General features: G+C 38.9%; 1 protein-coding gene across 1 annotated transcript in view; it reads left to right on the top strand.

Moving 5' to 3' along the window:
* Positions 1 to 19,795, top strand: part of MTCL3 (MTCL family member 3) — a 57,265-nt gene that overhangs the window by 16,634 nt on the left and 20,836 nt on the right. The window contains 1 exon segment of the mRNA XM_077162848.1: positions 15,181 to 15,252. Coding sequence (XP_077018963.1) covers positions 15,181 to 15,252 — 72 coding nt within the window.

Below are 19,795 nucleotides of genomic sequence, written 5' to 3'. Positions count from 1 at the left end.
AGTTGAACAATTTCTCAAGTTGGCATTCAATATCATTGTTGATTTCTGCTATTTCATTTCTGCTGCTTAATGAGTCAAGTCCAGTGAAAATTTTAGTTCCTGCATTGAATTTTTAGTGTCTTTGTTGTGCTTTCTTATTACCAACAGCCTTTCTATTTACCAGAGTTTAACCTCTTAGGGTCTTTTATTATTAGTTCATAGAGGACACATTTGTTTTTACTTTATTAAGAATACAATCTTAAAGCCGTCTTCTCTTTTTTCACCGTAAATAATTTTCAGAGATATATTTTGTTTTTTCCCTTTCTCTTTAGCTGAATATTTTTATTAATACAGTTCATTTCATCTTAAAAGCTGTATTGAGACATAATTTACATACCATAAATTCATTTGTTTTAAGTAGACATTTGAATGACTTTTTGGTAAATGTACAGTGATACAACCATCACCACAACCCAATTATAGAGTACTTCTGCTATCTCGTAAATGTTCTCATGCCCATTTGCAGTCATCTTCCATAGCCCCAGAAAACCACTCATCTGTTTTCTGTATCTCTAACTCTGTCTTTTCTGGACATTTCATTATAATCATATACTATATTATGTGTTCTAGTTTGCTAGCTGCTGGAATGCAATACACCAGAAACAGAATGACTTTTAAAAAGAGGAATTTAATAAGTTGCTAGTTTACAGTTCTAAGGCTGAGAAAATGTTCCGATTAGAACAAGTCAATAGAAATGTCCAATCAAAGGCATCCATCCAGGGAAAGATACCTTGATTCAAGAAGGCTGATGAAGTTCAGGGTTTCTCTCTCAAGTGAGAAGGCACATGGTGAACACAGTCAGGGTTTCTCTCTCGGCTGGAAGGGCACATGGCGAGTAAGGCATCATCTGCTAGCTTTCTCTCCTGACTTCCGGTTTCATGAATCTCCCCGGGAGGCGTTTTCCTTCTTGATCTCCAAAGGCACTGACTTGTGGGCTCTCTGCTTCTCATGACTGTGTCGTTCTGCTCTGCTCTCTCTGAATCTCCCATTCTCCAAAATGTTTCCTCTTTTATAGGACTCCAGAAACTTATCAAGACCCACCCAAATTGGTGGAGACACATTGTCACCTAATCCAGCTTAACAACCACTCTTGATTAAATCACATCCCCAGGGAGATGATCTGATTACAATTTCAAACATACAGTATTGAATAGGGATTATTCTGCCTTTACAAATGGGATTTAAATTAAAACATGGCTTTTCTAGGGGACATACTTCCTTTCAAACCTGTACATTATGTTTTTGCACGTCTAACTTCTTTTACTTAGCTTAATGTTCTTGAGGTTCTTAGTAGCATGTATTAGGACTTCATTCCTTTTTATTGCCAAATAATATTCCATTGTTGAATATACTACATTTTGTTTATCAGTTCATCAATTGATAGAATTTGTTTTTTTTCTGCTTTTTGCCTGTTATGAGCAATGCTGTTATGAACATTCACATATAAACTTTTATTTATCTTGGGTAGCCATCTAAAAGTGGAATTTCTGCATCATCTGGTGAACTTATATTTAACTTTTTTAACAAATGGTCAAACAGTTTCCTACAGTGGCTGCACCATTTAACACTTCTATGACCTGTGTGCGAGGCTTCCGATTTCTCCACATCCTTGCCAACACCTGTTCTCTGTTCATTTGGTTTTATTATAGCTATTCTGTTGTTATAAAGGTGGTATCCATTGTCCATTCGCGTATCTTCTTTTGTGAAATATCTATTCTGATTTTTTGCCCATTTTTAATCTATTTGTCTCCTCATTAATGAGTTCTAATTTAAGCTCTTTATATATTCTGGATAAAAATTATTTTTCAGATATATGATTTGCAAATATTTTCTTCTATGCTTTGTCTTTCCGCTTTCTTAATGATATATTTTGAAGGGCAAAAGTTTTTAACTTTTACAAAATCCAGTTTACAATTTTTTTCTCTTATCGCATGGTTTGGTGTCACAGTAAGAAATCTTTGCCTAACTCAAGATCAAGAAGATTCACTCTTATGTTTACCAATAAGAGTTGTGTAGTTTTAGCTCTTACATTCAGGCCTATGATCCATTTTGAGTTAATTTTTGTGTATGGTGTGAGGTAGTAGACTAACTTCATTTTACTACATGTGGATGTCTAATTGCCTCGGTACCATTTGTTGAAAAGACTTTATCCTCATTGTTCTCGTTTGCTAGTTGCCGAAATGCAACACACCAGAGATGGATTGGCTTTTAATAAAAGGGGATTTATTTCATTAGTTCTTCAGAGGAAAGGCAGCTAACTTTCAACTGAGGTTCTTTCTTGTCTTTATTAATCTCTACTGGCCTTCTCTCCAGGCCTCTGTGTTCCAGTAACTTTCCCTGGATCTCCTTTCTGCATCTCCAAAGGCCTGGGCTGAGCTGCTTGGGCTTTTGCTACGTTGAGCTCTACCATTTAAGCACCAGCCAGTTAAATCAAACATCATTCATTGCAGCAGGCACTCCTCCTAGCCGACTGCAGATGTAATCAGCAACAGATGAGGTTCACATGCCATCAGCTCATGTCCACAGTAATACAACTAGGCACCTTCACCTGGCCAAGTTGACAAATGAATCTACCACACTCATTAAATTGCCTTGCCCTAATGCCCATTTATTTCCTTTTCACCATTTTCTTTCTTTTTAAAACATATTTTCATTGAATGTCACCCATTCTTTACAGATTCAGTTTTGGCTCAGGACTCTCACTGTGTAGCTTTTATCTTGCTCCCTCTCATGGCCCACTTATTGCTTTTAGTGGCACCCTCTCAGATCCAAAGCTTTAGAGCAGTTTGCTATGCACAAATCCAGCCCCCCTTCTGACGGCTAGTAAACATCTGTCTAGCTCTGGTCAGTTTGCCTGAAGTAGGAAAGTTTCCTACCACAACACTCAGGTTCACTGACTATGAGGAAAATTTACGTTGTAGAAAAACTTGCAGCAGCCTGCAGTTGTTCTTTGCCTACCTTTAGTATATTAAAAACAAAACTCAGCATGGTTGCTCTCAAGACTTTGCTGCCTGTGCTTCTACCTATGAAGTTCTGGACAGGGAAAGAATATATCTTGTTTCATTGCACAATTAGTCATCTACCTCCTTCCTTTGGTTCCTACTCATGTTGGAGTTTTAATAACCAACGAGCTGCTTATTGCAGATGGGCTGAGTTACTTCTTCAGTTACTCAGGAATGCAGTGACTGTGCAGTATTTATATATTTATTGGGAAAGGTAGGATCAGGATGCAGAGTTAATGGCTGTCTACTTGTTTGATTTCTATAGCTTTCAGGCATATTTTACATATGAATAACACATTTCAACTGTACAATGCAGTGACTTTTAATAAATGTACCAAGTTATGCAACCATGACCATAAATTAGCTTTGGAATATTTCTATCACATCAGTAAGATCCTTCATGCCCATTCACCATTGATCTGTTTTCTCCTCTTCCATTCCTCTGGCCCAGACAACCACCAGTCTCCTCTCTGCATCTGTAGATTTTCCTTGTTCTGGATATTACATATAGAAAAAGTCAGACAATGTATGGGCTTTGTGTCTGGCTTTTTCCCTAAGCATAATGTTTTCGAGGTATGTCTGTCTTGTACCTTGTATCAGTAGTCCATTCCTTTTTATTGCTGAATAATATTCTATTGTATGATACCAAATGTTGGGTAGACATTTGGGTTGTTTCCAAGTTTGGGCTAATATGAATAATGCTGCTCAGAGCATTCTTAGGCAAATCCTTATGTGGATATGTGTTTTCATTTCTCTTGGGTGTATACCTAGGAGTGAAATTACTGGGTGATATGGTTAATTTATGTTTAACCTCTTAAGAAACACAGATGCTTAGTTTTGATTGGTCTGCATTTCTAATTGCTCTTTTTCAGAAGAAAAAGGCTGCATATAAGGTGGATCATATTCCACTGTGGTGGAATTCAACTGATGCTATTGTTAAAGGAAAAATGCCCCAAATATTTGAATGTCTCCCTTAGTTTCCAGTGTGACTGCATTTATGTTTCATTTTTGCCTCCTAATATACTTTAATATGAAAGTACAAGAAAATGGCAGCCTGATGTTCTTTAACACAGAATTCTGTCGGTTCAAATAATAATGTGAGCAAGATAAATTTTCTTTAAAAGAATGATATTTAAGGAAATTGGTCTGGTTCATTTGTTATTACTTTCCATAGCTTCCTTAATGTATGAAATAATTTATTCCTATTCCAGTAATATCTCATGTTCTTGTACAGGCATTCTCTCAATATGTATTATTATTTATTAAACCACTTGCTACCTGTTAGCTCTTAAATTGTCTGCATGGTTAAATAAGATATGTGTGTCAGAGTGTGGAGTGTTCTTTAGCATTATACCAAGGGATTAGGTCAATTTACTTTCTCTATGATGAGGTATTTGTTTCCATTTCAAGTTAAATATTCAGAAATTGAGTAATTGTCCATTTATTCCAACCTAACTTGGAAAGGAGATTGGTTGATTTTTCCAAAGGATATCAAGATGCCTTTTAATATGTTAAAATTAGATTACAACTCTTTTCAATGGGCATATGTTCTGAAATCTGTAATAGATTTCGTAATTCCTTGCTAAATATATAGATGGAGGTCACCGAGCTTGTGATTGTCCTTTGTGTTACTTGGAGTTCCTTAAACAATTTTTAAGATGTCCTGAAATAATTTACAGAACCTAAAGCACCTACAGATACACAGATGCACACATACATGCATGCTGTAACACACACACACACCAGCGTAGACACACTCATACACATATTTATATACATGAATGTGTGCATGTCCATACAAGTACTCATACTTCATGAATTCTCTATTTTCTTTAAAAGATTGGGTTCAGCTCTTTGCCTTTTTTTTTTTTCTTTGCCTTTTTAAATACACATTTTTGTGAAATTTATTACTTCTGCCTCTGGTTTCCTTATCTTTAAAAAATGTGAAAGGGTGAATTCACCAGAAATATTTGCTTACCATTGAATCACACCATGGACACAACATTTTTGTTCTATTTATTTAAGAATTGTAGAGAAAATCTGCTGTCATCGTGCTTTCTTCAAGATTGTTCACTTATTTGGCACATGGAAAGAAGTTACGAAGACTGTGACTGTGATTGTTGTGCTTTCTTCATGACTGTTTCATAGACTTGTAACAAGATGTTAACTCAGTCTTTCTTCTTATGCCATTTGTTCTCAATTTACTTCACTAATGTTTACAATAAACACCTCTTATACTCTAATAAAAGCATAGCCACGCACCGCCCTTAGTTAACGATGAAGAAGAGTTTAGACCAGCACGGATGGGAGAGTCAGAACGGTGTCCATGGGCAGGTGTGCTCAACCCGGGCCCACAAGCTGAGATGTAATATGTAGAAATATGGAGCCCTCCGGTTTTATTTTAATTTTTTAAGTCACACAAATACAAAAAGAGAGAAATATATTCACGACTGTTTACAGAAAAAGGCTTAATTACATACGCAAAATATGCCACGAGTCATGTTTGAATGAACTGAGGATCTTACAAAGCCTGTGGAAGAAAACATTTGAGATGTGATCATAGTGTCCGAAAGCATGTAATGTAGACTATAAAGTTTATTTATTCTTGGAATCACTGTATGGATCTTTAAACTAAAGTAGATTTGAGATAAAAATAAAACTCCTTATCTATTAGAGTCATCTTTAAAGGAGATGCACTGCCTACCTGATAGAGAAGCGAGCTGCAGGTGAGCAGGAGGGCTCAGGCAGGGGCTGTGTGGTGTAGAAAGGAATCCTCTAAGGTACCGAACGGAAGGACGGGTCCCTTGGGTTGCTTCCATGTCCATGACCTTATCAGCCCAGGGCAAAGGTTGAACATTCAGTGTCACCAGGAGCCAAGCAGGTTATAAGAGTGAGTGAAATTGGCTGTGCTAAGAGAGAAAGGGCAAGCGGAGAGCATCTATCCCAATACTTATATCCAGCCCAGGTTCTGGGACCAGCTTTACCAGGCCTTCCATTCTTTAGGAGAAACTGGAAGTCTGGATTTTTAAAAATGTAAATGGTCCACACTTTTCAACTTAGAAAACTAATTCCAAAAATTTTATAGTACATTTGTGGTCTGTGACTTTTTCACCTAGCCTAGGATTTATCCCAGACACTTATTTTACTCCATTTTCAGTGCATTTCAGGAATGCTGAACACTCCTACTTTTACAAGTTTATGATGACATATCTTAAAATGTATAATTATCTACAGTCATTTTTAAATAGCTGTATAATACCCACCAACCTAGCTGCCTGCTATCTTCTAAGGGTCCCTTCAGGTGTATTTTCTTACAAGATTCTGAATCCAACACAATGATGTTAATATCACTGCATTAATGGGTTAGAAGCCAGTTGGGACACAATCTAATAAAAGTTGGTGACAGTTTTTCTCTTTGCCTCATCATAGAGAAAGTCCACAAGAAACTGCTTTCACTGCCCAGCCATAAAATTTTCTAAATCTGTTTTAAGTGCTAAACACCGGGGTGCTTAGAGCCCAATATATTAATAAGAGTAAACTAGAAGAATATAAATCTGTGCATTGACTAATGCTATTCGTGGCTTAGTAACATCAGCTTGCTGTGGATCAAGAATCTGCAGCATAAAATAATCTTTTAACAAATATTAGTACAAAAGCCACTAACCAATTTCTCAGACCTAAAAAATATCTCAGCCAAGTAAGTTTCCAGGCTTAATTCCCTTTGCATGTGTGGGGCTTTCTGAGGCCTTTGCAGAGAATCCATTTAAGTGCAAAATATAAATATCAAAAAAACACCATCATGTTGGTCTTTGCTTTTTTAAAGCAAGGTGATCTTGCTTTGGTATCAGTTTACTCTCAGCAATCTGGCAGACCCTTTACCAAACTATACTTTGTTCCATAAGAGGGTTTCTGCAAAGGTGTAAGGGCTACTTGTATGAAAACCTACCTCCTCAGTAGTCTAGGGCCCTTGCATGTGTGGGGCTTGGAGAATACAGAGACCAAGAGAACTGGTCCAGGAGATATATCCAAGGCTCCAGAAGATATTTCATTATATGGTAGGAACCACACAATGGAAAGCAGTCAGTATGAGTCCCAACCTGACTTTTAAAGGAAGTATTTTCACATGTGATTCTAAAGCCCGAGCTATTACAGCAGCATCTCCTGTTTCCTCCCAATTCCACTTCCTCTGGTTCTATAGCTGCCGCATACCATTAACAAGAGAAAACAGCTACTTTCCTTTTCTCTAATATCCAGTGGTCCTTAAGACCTCTTAGGCTTTCTGGTGTTAAGTACAATGTTTTACTTTTCAACTTTCTGGTTTATTTAAATTTTACTGTGCCCAGTCATGGAGAGTGGATTCTAATTTAAAGACATTTAAATGCTCTTCCCAAGAAATCTGCTAAAAAGGAGAAGAACAGAAGAACAAATGCATTCTAAAGTAATTATTGGCACCAAGATGACTTTCAGAAATGAAAAACATTATGCAACTTTAGAGCCATTTGTCCTGAGGAAGTAAGATAACCTGATTCCCACGCAGAGGATTTAAAAGTTTTCTCTTTCATTGGAGGCCGGGTTTAATAGCATGCTCTGCCAAGTTCACGCGTCAATATTCCTTAACGATAAAGAATTTACATAAATCCATTGTCAGTCTGACCACTGCTGTAGATATCTACCTCTGCATGAAGAGGAAAAAGATGGAGGGACAAAGAAAAGGACATTTCATTGCATTATTTTGTAATTTTAATTTAAAAAATTTAAAGAACATTTTTCATATTATTCAATTTGGCAATAGATTGAGGCTTTTAGCACAGAAAAATAGTGTTTCTGCCTTTTAGTGTTTGGGCATTCACTAGAGATAAGAAAAATGTTTAGTTATGTCTCATAACTCAGATGTTAGGAATGGGGTTTGGCCTTACCGGAGAGAGGAAGAAGATAATTTTCTGACGGAAGACATTTGATTTATATGCGTCTTTATGCCACATATGGCTCTCCACTGCTGTGGCATGGAGCTCAGTGATGATTCCCCAAAAGGGATCACATGTCCTCCAAGAATGAAAAGTCCATAACTCTTACACATTTATACTCTGGGAACAAATCCCAGATTTAAATTGTTGATCAAGCTCCTTTCTCATGTCTTTCAGGGTTGTTTCTTGGGGTAGATGAATTCATGATGACTTTCTTTTCTTCCTTTCTCAATTCCATTCTTTCCTACATGCTGGTCTTTTTTTTTTTTTTTAATTAAAAAAAATTAACAAACAAAACATTTAGAAATCATTCCATTCTACATATATAATCAGTAATTCTTAATATCATCACATAGTTGCATATTCATCATTTCTTAGTACATTTGCATCGATTTAGAAAAAGAAAAAGACAACAGAAAAAGAAATAAAATAATAATAGAGAAAAAAAAAAACTATACATACCATAGCCCTTACCCCTCGCTTTCATTTACCACTATTTCAAACTGAATTTATTTTAACATTTGTTCCCCCTATTATTTATTTTTATTCTATATGTTCTACTCTTCTGTTGATATAGTAGCTAAAAGGAGCATCAGACATAAGGTTTTCACATTCACAGGGTCTCATTGTGAAAGCTATATCATTGTTCAATCATCATCAAGAAACATGGCTACTGGAACACAGCACTACATTTTCAGGCAGTTCCCTCCAGCCTCTCCACTACATCTTGAACAACAAGGTGATATCTACTTAATGCGTAAGAATAACCTCCAGGATAACCTCTCAACTCCGTTTGGAATCTCTCAGCCATTGACACTTTGTCTCATTTTACTCTTCCCCCTTTTGGTCGAGAAGGTTCTCTCAGTTTGTTGATGTTAATTCTCAGCTCATTCTAGGGTTTTTCTCAGTCCTTTGATGCTGAGTCTCAGCTCATTCCAGGATCTTTGTCCCACATTGCCAGGAAGGTCCACACCCCTGGGAGTCATGTCCCATGCAGAGACGGGGAGGGTGGTGAGACTGCGCATCATATTGACTGGAGAGAGAGGCCACATCTGAGCAACAAAAGAGGCTCTATTGGGGTTGACTCTTAGGTCTAAATTTTAAGTAGACTTGACCTATCTTTTGTGGGGTTAAGTTTCATGTGAACAAACCCCAAGACTGGGGGCTCAGCCTATACATGCTGGCCTTCTTAACCAGCAGTCAGTAGAAGTTTGGGAAATCTAACCCTTAAATTACAATTGAGAATTTTTGGGCAAAGCGCCCTTTCATTCATCTTTAAATGCTTTAACTCTGTAGATGGACTAGTAAGGAGTCCGGTGAAAATTAAAGTTGTTTTTCTTCCCTGCCTAGGGAAACTATAGAAAGGAAAGGAAAAACAAAATTTGCTAAAACTAAGGATAGTGTTGACAGATGTAAATTAGGTCCAGGAGAGCTCTGTGAAGATGTGTCCGTTATTTCTCCCTGAAGATGAAAAATGAAAGTTAAGTTCAAATAGATGACAGACCTCGCAGATGTGCTCGGCCAGACCCTAGAATAAGTTGGATGTCAAGATGAACTTTATTAGCTTATCATATCACACCTTTGGTGCTAATTGAACACCTGCTTTTAACAAATGAATCATCTGCAATTTAGAACTGAAAGGTGAGTTTTTAAAATAATTTCTGTAAAGCTCAACTTCATTAAAAGTGGTTTCTGGAATCAAAATATCAGGAAAAGCAGAGAAAAAAAGCCAAAAACAATAAAAATACACTGAGCTTTACTTTATCCTGTTTGATAACCCCCTTCAATTCTTTGTCCTGGCCTTTTACACCGGATTCTTTTGCTTTTCTGGAATTTAAATAAGGGATTTTTCTTCCACCATCAACTGCTGAATTCAGTCCTGTTTCATTAGCATAATGTCTTTTTTAATCCTAGTGGTGAAAAGTGTTTGGAAAATGTATGTTAGCTTTTGTTTTGTAACAGTTCTTAAGTTTATAATTCTGTGAATTTTTTCGCAGATTTTTTTTTTTTTTACACACAAAGGTTTTGTTATAAATGTTTTAAAGAAAGGATAGAGTTGCAGCATAATTATGAAAATTACTTACAGAATTAACAGGTTTATATTGTTTATGCTTCTAAATGCAGAAAATACACATTGCATAAAATAAAATAAAAATTGAAAATGAACTTAAGCTCTAAAGGTGAGGTCATTTACCTAATTTTAAAGTGTGAACATGAAGAGCTCTGAACACATTCATTCAGACTGCACTGATAATCCGAGGAACCACAGACATTTCAACCATAATTGCTTTGTGTTATAATAATTGTTTCTGTTTTGTCTTTGGGGAACTTTTATTTTTCTTTTTATGACAATCAGCTTAAGAATGTTTGCAGTTGGGCTCATGCATGGATTTGCAGTCAGCTGACAATGGGCTTTGGGGTGCTGCTTTTGGGGGTTGCTGGCTGTTGGCTGGGGAGCGGCCATATGGCTTTTCACTCAGAAGGCTGCCACACTTGTTCCTGCCGTGCAGCAGGTTTCCCAGAGAGAGGGAGCAGAAATCTGCAAGGTCGTTTGACGGCAGGCTCAGAACTAGCACACCGTCTCTCCCACCATATTTTCCTCCCACCACACTTTATGGGCCAAATCAAGTCACAAGGCCAAACCAATTGAAGAGATAAGGAAATAGACTGCCTCTGGAAGGAGCCCATTGCAAACAGATCTGCCTGTTGGGAGGGATAAAATACAGTCATTTTTGTAAACCGTTTACTATAGCAAGTCTTAATCACTAATTGAAGTCTTAAGTCTAATATATAGTAGACACTGGTTCAGATAGAACGGTTAAGTGTCTTTATGCCTGTAATTTCTAGATTATCTTTTGTAAACCCTGAGCAAATCATATTACATGGACAGTAACTTGTTCCGTATCAGAAATGTCACATTGGTACATCCTCAAGGCTAGGAAAAATGAAAGAGTGGGAGATTCATAGACTTGACTCTAGCCCAAGCAACCCTTCCATGCCTTAGGGGCCAAGAAGAGATCCCTATAGAAAGAGCTCTGGGGATAGAGAGGAGAAAGATAGAAACAGAGGTGTCTGGGGACTTAAGGGACCAGTGATAGATAAATGATTTTAAATCCAGAATTTGTAATGGGTGACACTGGTGAAAATGGATTGGTAGAATTCAAGAAAAGTATTGGAATAGAATGAAGGCATATAGTATGGCCCATTCTAAGTGTTTTCCATCTCATATATTTTTGCCCCTTGGCCTTCCTGGTGAAAAAATTGAGACATTTAAAATTTTTCCTGCTTTAAGTGGAACTTTAAAAATGAACCTCTAAAATGGGCCATCTACTGATTGATTATTTTAATCTTCTACAAACTTCTTGTGTTAGGATGCTTCCAAAGCAAATCTGCATAATAATTAAGGCGGAAGTAGCCATTTCCTCTTCAGCAAATGTTGGCTAAACAACTACTTTGTGCTTATGCAGAAAGTAAATGTGCTTATGCATATTTTTTCTCAGTGCTGGGGCTATCACAGAAAACCAGGTGGAGCTCGCCTGGAATAATGGGCAGACATTAAGCAAACGGGTCAGGCAGGAAGAGGAGCGATGGGGAAAAGTAAAACAGAGCAAGAAAGATAAGGAGTGTGCAAAGTTGGAGGGGGGGGGGAAGAATTTGTTATTTTATGAGAAGCGTTCAGGGAAGGTCTCTGATGAAGGAACCCAAAGGAACTGCAGGTGGTCATGAGTGTGATCGCAGGGAGGGTAGTAATGGGCAGAGGGAACCATAAACCCAAAGGCTGTGACTATGGAGGATGCTTGGCATGACTGAGGAATCCCAAGGACATCTGAGCAAAGAAGGCAGGGGAGGAAGGTGGAGGGATAAAGTTGGAGAGCTTGTTTGCTGTGGAGTTAGGAAACAAGCTCTCCAACCTTATCCCTTTCTTTGCTGTCAGGGACGTAGCAAAGGTGCAAAACTTTTGGATCCGAGCACCCCCTATTCCCTTCAAAGACAGGTTGGAGCCAGGCCTGCCTCTGTCACTTTCCCTCCAGCCGCAGGCAGCATCCCAGGGCCTCCCACAAGCATTTACAACATGGCTGTGAGAACCAGTGAGTGTGTATTACTCTTCTGTGTTGAGAATAAAAGACGCTGCATATGTTTAATACATGCAAAACAGCACAGCTCCAGCGGCAGAAATAGTATAACCCTATTTTTGAGATTGGACTTTTCTTGCTTTGGAGTCACTGCATAATGTCACTTAAGATTAAGAGCTCTCAAGCTGGATGACTGGTGTGAATCCTACTTCTCCCAGTTCCTAACTGAGTGAATTCCTTCTTATGCTTCAGATCATGGCATCACCTTTGTATGGCTATTGTGAAGATTAAATAAACTAATGCATATAAAGTGCTTGGAAAAAGTGCCTACCACATATGCAGTGCTCAAAAAACGTCCTACAGTGATATAATTATAGTTTCTTTCTTCATTTAATCAAATGGATTTTTATTAAACGGAGACTTTTAAATGCATAATGTATCTTTCAGTCACATTTCAGAAAGATTATTCTCTATTGTTTAATTACTGAGAACGTAAAAATGCCTCACATTAAGAAGCGGACCAAATTCCAATCTAGGAAAAGACACAATCTCAAGGCATTTTGAGAACACAAGCGAGCCGTTCTGTATAATTGCTGTGCAAACATAACTGCTGGCAAAACTCTTTAATTCTGGCCATTCTGGCCTTCCCATGGATGAAATGTACAGCAGCCTCTTCGGGCCAATCTGAGGTTGGGAATGCAAAGAATTGAGAAGTGGACCAGAAATGTTTTTGACTTTTTTTTTTTATCTCGGGAACCATTTCAAGTGTCTACTGTGAAACAAAGATTGGAAATCGAAGATTTATTTCTAGGCTCCCAAACTCCTCCCTCTGAAGCAGTCATTTTAGGGGGATGAAGGGGTTTTCCTGGAGGAAAACCCGGGAGGAAGTGACACAGTTTAACCCTCACAAAAGAGGGACTATTTGGACTTATTTCTCTAATTTTCTCTAGCCACATGAATCTCTCCTCATCTTTGTTTGCCAGGAGTCAGAAAGTTAATAGAATTTTACTGGAATATGGAAGGATTTTTGAATTTTTATTGAAAAGTTAAGTGTGATACTCATTGTGGGCAGCTGAAAGGCAGTATACCTTCATACAAAGGGAAACCTTTTCCCAGAGCTTTATCTGTTTGATGCTCCACTTGAGGGATATTTAAATAAGAGAAAAATGTAGAAAATGCCTCTTAGGAATGCACGGCCTAGTTTCAGCATTTCTCCTATTTTAATTTAGAGGGTTCATTTTAACATTGCCCACAGGATGCTGTCTCAATTTCTCAGCCCCACAAGTTGACCTCTACCTTTCCAGTGTCTTCAGTTCCATCTCCATAGTGACCTGCCTCCATGACTTCTTTTCGTAAGTCAGTGATCCTATAAGGCACGCTTGAGGCACACTCATCCCTCTGTGCCTTCACTCCTGCTGTTCACTCTATTATCTCCCTATTTCAGTCCTGCATGACCTTCAAAGATCAGAGCCAGGGCTACTCCTCTTGGATAATTTTCCCTGATTCCCCAGATCTGAAATCCAGAGCATCTTCCTTTGTCCTCTCCGTTCTTTGCTCGCTCTTCATTTATTGCCTTTAGTTACCTTTGCCCACTGTTTTTGCTAATTGCTTCCATCCTTTTTATCATCTTAGACAGCTCTTTGGGGCAACAATGCATTTCTTATTCCTATTTTCATACTATAACAATATCATATATATGCCTGGGAACCCAGCAATTATCTGTGGAATGAATAAAACACAAAGACCAGAAAAGGTTTTCAGAAATAGAACATACTTTTCCCATTTCCCTTGCTGCCATCCCTTAATCTCCATTTGAACTGTTACCTTTATGTCTTTGTATTTCTTCTATGACGGTCTCCAACCCTTCGGTGCCTCTAATTAACCTTAGAAGGATAATTCAACCATAGTTAGGATGAAATCCAAACTTTACTCAACTTCTTTCAAGATCTGATTTACACTGCCAACAATTTCCCTGTCATGCCTCTCCTCACACTCAGTTCCAGCCATAATGAATTTCTTTGCACCCCAGAAATGGTCCTTTTACAACCCCTCTTTGCTTGGCTCACTTCTCTGCCAGGCACAAGGTAAGATGTCCTCTATTCCTGGAAATCATCCCTAACCACCCACACCATCTCCTGCTCCAGACTAGAATCAGCCTTTCTCCCATGAATTCTATTAGAAAATGGTTAAATATCAGCAAGGTGTGAGTCAAGATGTGACTCTTTTACTTACCATATAATTTTAGACCAGTGGTTCTCAAACTTTAGCAGGTATCAGGACCACCTGTAGGTATCTTTTCAATTACAGGCCTCTGGGCCGCACTCCCAGAATTTCTGATTCATTAGGTCTGGGATGGGTCCTTGAAAATTTACCTTTCTTACATTTTCCAGCTGACACTGATAATGCTGTTCTGGGGCTCATGCTTTGAGAATCCCCACTTTAGATCATTTCTGAACCTTTCTAAGCTGTAGTTTCAGCATCTGCAATGTGAGGCTAGAAAGAGTGTTTTAAGAATAGATTCTGATTGAATGTAAGTTCTGTGAAGTAATGGTGCTAATCGGTGCTCCCCTGTACTGTGGAGTCCCTGTCACCCCTGATTTGTATTTCACACATGTGCGTCCAGGTGTGTAAGTGATGGTGTATTTGCACGAACGTGTGGTGAGGGAAGAACGAAATTCCTCAAATTCTAAAAATCCACTGAAATTTGTCTTTTCAAGCTTATAGCAACTTAGCTTCAGCCCTGAAAATAGTAGTATTCCTTTTTTTAGTGATGTGGAATTCTAACAAGCATTTGCCTTTAGATAGTATTTTGAATTCTCAGTCTAAATTTTGTTCATGTTGTTCTGGATTTTCATAGAAGGTTTCCTGTATTTTTTTTTTCAATTAATCAGATAACTGGCAACTATTTACTGTAATGCGTATCCCAGTCCAAAGTAAATTTATCTAAAGTACGTAACTTGGACTGTTTCCCTCCTAAATGACTAATGAAATAAATCTTTATATTTAGCTTGATTTTATCATATCAGATAAAGACACTTAAAGACACAAAACTGAATTAAAATTAATATTTACCAAATTAACTATATGCGTGCTTTGTTTCAGTTATCTTTAAAAAGAAGAGGAAGCAAAGACTTACCAAAATCTGAAAAAAAGGCTCAGCAGACTCCCACAGAGGTATGTGGAAATAAAATTTTAACTAGTAAATCAGGCATCTCTAAATGTTTATGATGATAGAGTACAATTATGAATAAACATAATGTGAATAGACTGATACAGTCATGCAAGAAGAAATCAAATTACGTAGCTATAGATACAGGCGGTACAAAGCATTCAGTGTATGCTTATAAAGCCGGCATGAACACCCGTATTATAATTGCTTTTACATGGTAAGCACGTAGCAAAATGTCATTATTATTTTGTGTGTTGCTATATTTGAGAGCCGAACCCATGGTGATAATCTTGTTCTCTCCTAATTAATAAGGCCAATAGAATGGCTGTTCCTATAGCATCGGGGGAGTATAAAGAAAGGAATGTTGTAGGAAAGGATGCCAGAGGGGAAAGAGAGGCTGGCAAAGTCCTAGAATGAAGTAATTCTCCAAACCATTGATTGGGGAAGCAAAAGGAAGGAAGCGTAGGAACAAAAATAAAACTTAAAAGATGTACTCAATAGGGGCTTGTTCAGAATCTTCGAATCACAGCCACAGGAAAGGACCAGCCTGCTTCCAGGAAGAGCAGAATGTGCTGCTGGTTGCAACGAGAGAGATGTTAAAATAGAAGAGGGAATGGAGGGGGCAGAAGGGATGTTATAGGAGGCACTCTGAAACACGCGGCTGGATACTGACGTTTAAGTGTCTTAGTTGGAATCTGTATTTTACGTGTGTCAATACTTTTTATTCTCACAAGATATTTTCCCATTAGATGATAACCAACTGAAACATTCAGAAATTGAAAAAGTTGATCCCAATCATTTTTTAATAAAGTATTAAGTGTTTGTTTTTTTCTTTTTTTCCTCTTTCCCCCTACTTTGTTCTTTCTGGCCCTTGGGTTAATTTTTCTCCTGGTACCTGCACAGGAACATAACAGCTTCAGCATTTCTCAAATCACGCACTCTCCTAACCAAGGTCATTACTCTGTCTTGTACCTTTCTCTCTTTTCCTTTTAAAAGTCCACATGCACTGTGCCACTCCAACTTTCCCCCTCTGTCTCTGCCATAACTTTAGCCACCTCACCCTAAATATTTCACCTGTGGCCACCAATCCCCTTCCCCACCTTGCTTTGGGAATAGATGCTGCATGCCCCTGCTCCAAAACCAGAAATCAACTGTTTACTTTTAAAAAATCCACACATTATTGTTTACCTTACTCTTCTGTTCTTAGGTTAAAGCGTATTTATCCTTTTCAACAACACTCCCCAATCCAGGAATTTTTAACTGTTTGTTAAAACAGTTTACCCAGCTTCACTCCGTGAACCCAGCGCCACCTGTCCGTGGTGTACTTTGTACAAGAGACACCCCAGCTTTATCGGTTTCTTGGTGGGCCTTGGGGCATCACAGAGGTCAAGACATATTGCAATCCACCCATTTTTATTTATGGATACAGCTTCCTGGGGAGTCTGTACATACACAGCTGTGGCATTTGAAGTCCCAGCTATCCTTTCCAGTTTGTTTATTTTCAGAGGTCTTTAACTGTCGCTTTTCAAAAATGCATCCCAGGAGCTTGATCTGGATGTACTGGGTGGGGATTCTGAATTATGGGTGGCCCTCAGATGATTCTCTTGTTTAGTTAAGGTAATACCACAATTATACTCTAATTCTTGTCTATATACTTAACTCCCCTTGGAGCCAGGGGCATTTTGTAGGCAGGCACATCTTACTCACCTTGATTCCTCAGTAGCCCAGCACCCCAGGCCTGACCCTGTGCACCTGCTCAGCACCCACTTTTGCTTACTGTCGTGTCCCTGTTTTCTGGGATGAACCTCATGAAATTGCCAGTACCCTACTGGTTTTGACGTATGGGAACGGGGCTCCTATGGCTCAACCAAATATTGTTGTGCATAGCTTTGTATTTCACTGTTAATTTTCTTCAGCTTCTTTAATCCATTCCTTACATATTGTGACAGCAGCACAGTGACTTTGTTTACTAAGAAGAAATCTAACCTAGCAATTAAGAACAGTGGCTTTAGGGCGATGTTCCCTACGGTCACACCTTGCCTCTGCCAAATGTCAGGTTTTGACTTAGACAAGTTTACTTCTTGTTTCCAGTTTCCTGTCTCAAAATGGGGGTTCTTAAGAGAGGGTAGTTGTAAGCATTAAATGGGTCAATGTATGTAATTTACTAGAAAGCAATTTCACCTGGTAGTGGGTATTTTACGCCAAAACTGGCCTCGGTTCCCTTTTTGTCTGGTCTTTGATCATCCTTACGTCCACACTTATGTCACAGGGGATTTAAATCTTCTTATGAGTGAGTCTTTAAATAAAAATAAGAGACAACTTGCCTCATATCTCACAAAATTTTAATTTTTCTTGTCTCCCATTCACTGAGGAAAGCAGGAGCAAGCCTTTGCTGCCCAGTATGATGGACCAAGCATATTCCGTACAATTTCTGGTTTGATATTTACAACAATCAGATTCATTCCAAATACAGGTTACAGGATGGAGATGCAAGGCACATTGGCATAGACGGTTCTTCATATCTTGGCCTTGCAGAAACTGTCAAAATCTGTATCTTGATTTATTTTTAATTAAGTAAAACAACTGCTTTGTCCATCATTAACCTGATGCCTCTCTTTCCCTCATAATGCCTTTGGTACATGCAGTATATATCCAAATCTTAAAATAATTTTTGTATTTCCATTCCTTTGCATGGGAGAGCTGACATAAACACAAATCAGATGTCCTCCTCTCTTTTTATGAAGTGCTATTTCTGCTCCAGTCTGTGCCCTGAGAATCAATCATACCCAATGCTGTTTTGATTAGATTCATAATGCAGCATTGTGCCAATTCTTGTGTGTGTGTGTACTTGCAAATAAAAGCCTTGCTGGGAAATCAAGGACTTCTGCTATAGCAGTAGTGGCAGCCTATCCTCCCAGCCTCATCAGTTCTTTCTTCCCCACACAATGTAGCCTGCCTATAAGTCTATTTGCCATTTCTGGCCACTTTTCTCTTCAAGCATCATTTCTGATAGTGGCCTCAGGACCTTAGGCTGCCTTCCTCCACCCCCCTGACCTCTGTCCATGTCTCATTTACCTCCCTTTCTCTTCTCCTCTTTGGTGATCTCTGCAACCACTGCCACAGCTTCACCCCTAACCTCTGTGTATCACATTCTCACATCCTCACCTTTAGACCCCAGCTCTCTTCATGTTAGAGAGGTGTCATCTCTGTCATCTTTGGCCCAGCACGCACACACCTGTTGACAGATGTTTCTACAAGGCATCCCTCCAGTGCCACATCTCAAAAGCAGCATTTTCCAAACTCGAGCCCACATTTGTCACACAAAGCCTGCTCCTATTTATGCATCCTTGATCCTTGTACTGGCAGCACACACCAGCCAGACACCTGAACTCGAAACTTCCTCTGTTCATGTTACCTTTGATTCCTATGCAGATATGATATTCAGCCTTGCACTCTGTCCTTGGTTTCATCCTCACTGAATGTGTTTGGAGACTTCCAACTCACAGTTTCTTGCAGGACAGCTTCTCTCTTCCCTTGTGCAATGGAATCCCAAGCGAAACCTTCCTGCAACAGGATATCTTATCCTCATCTCCCACAATGCGGCAGAGGTTGTCACTCCCCTTCTTTTTGTGCTTCTTCCTACTAAATCTCCTCTACAGGAAAAGTATACAAGCAGTACATCTGCTTTCTTTAATGTTGCCCCATTGCCCCACTTTTTTAACTTTGTGCTTCCTTTCTGGAGGCACCACGTGCAGTGGGGAGAACATGTGCTTTGGGGTCAGACAGACCCAATACAGCCTGCACTCTACCGCCGGTTAACTTGTGCTCTGCTACATTAACAAGCCTCTCTGAAGCTCAGCTTCCTTATCTGCAAATGGGAGACAGTATCACCTTCATGACAGGATTGATGTGAGAGTTTACACACAAACACACACACACACTCACAGGTAGAATGTGCAGGTCAGGTTCTGCACACCCTGTAGCTCTCAGCCCCTTTGTATCACCCGCAGTAATGGGGAGGATGGGGAACCCGTGTCCTGCTCACCTCTCCCATCTCACGGGCTCTAGCCCATACGTACTGAGCATGTCTAAGAGAAGCTTATTCTCTTCACCTTTGTCAACAGCGCTTGCTACTTCTTTCCCAGAACTTTTTCACACACAAATGACTCTGAGTGTTGGGTAAGGAAGGAATTTTTATTCCCGTCTTGGAGATGAAGAAACCAAAGTCCCACAGAAGTCACGTGAATGGCTCCAAGTACATACTTAACTAGTGATAAGTGTAACACCAGAGAATTTTGTGCGAAGGTCTCCTATTCTCTTTGAGCATAATTCTGTGCTTGCATAATATCTGTCAGAGAAAGAACTGATTTCCATTTCTCGTTTTGGGCTTTTTACTTCAGTTACTGCAAATATGGCTTGAAGGGTGACACAGGAATGTGAGAGAGGAATTAATGTTTGCAGGGTCCACTCCATTATCTTTTCACCAGGCAGAACTGACTCAACCATTTGAGCTTATTGGGGGTACATCCGATATTAAAAGCCTTCCAG

The sequence above is a fragment of the Tamandua tetradactyla genome, chromosome 5 (genome assembly GCF_023851605.1).
Source record: "Tamandua tetradactyla isolate mTamTet1 chromosome 5, mTamTet1.pri, whole genome shotgun sequence".
Lineage (NCBI taxonomy): Eukaryota > Metazoa > Chordata > Mammalia > Pilosa > Myrmecophagidae > Tamandua > Tamandua tetradactyla.
The sequence above is the reverse complement of the archived record's forward strand: the minus strand, read 5'-3'. Positions and strand labels throughout refer to the sequence as shown.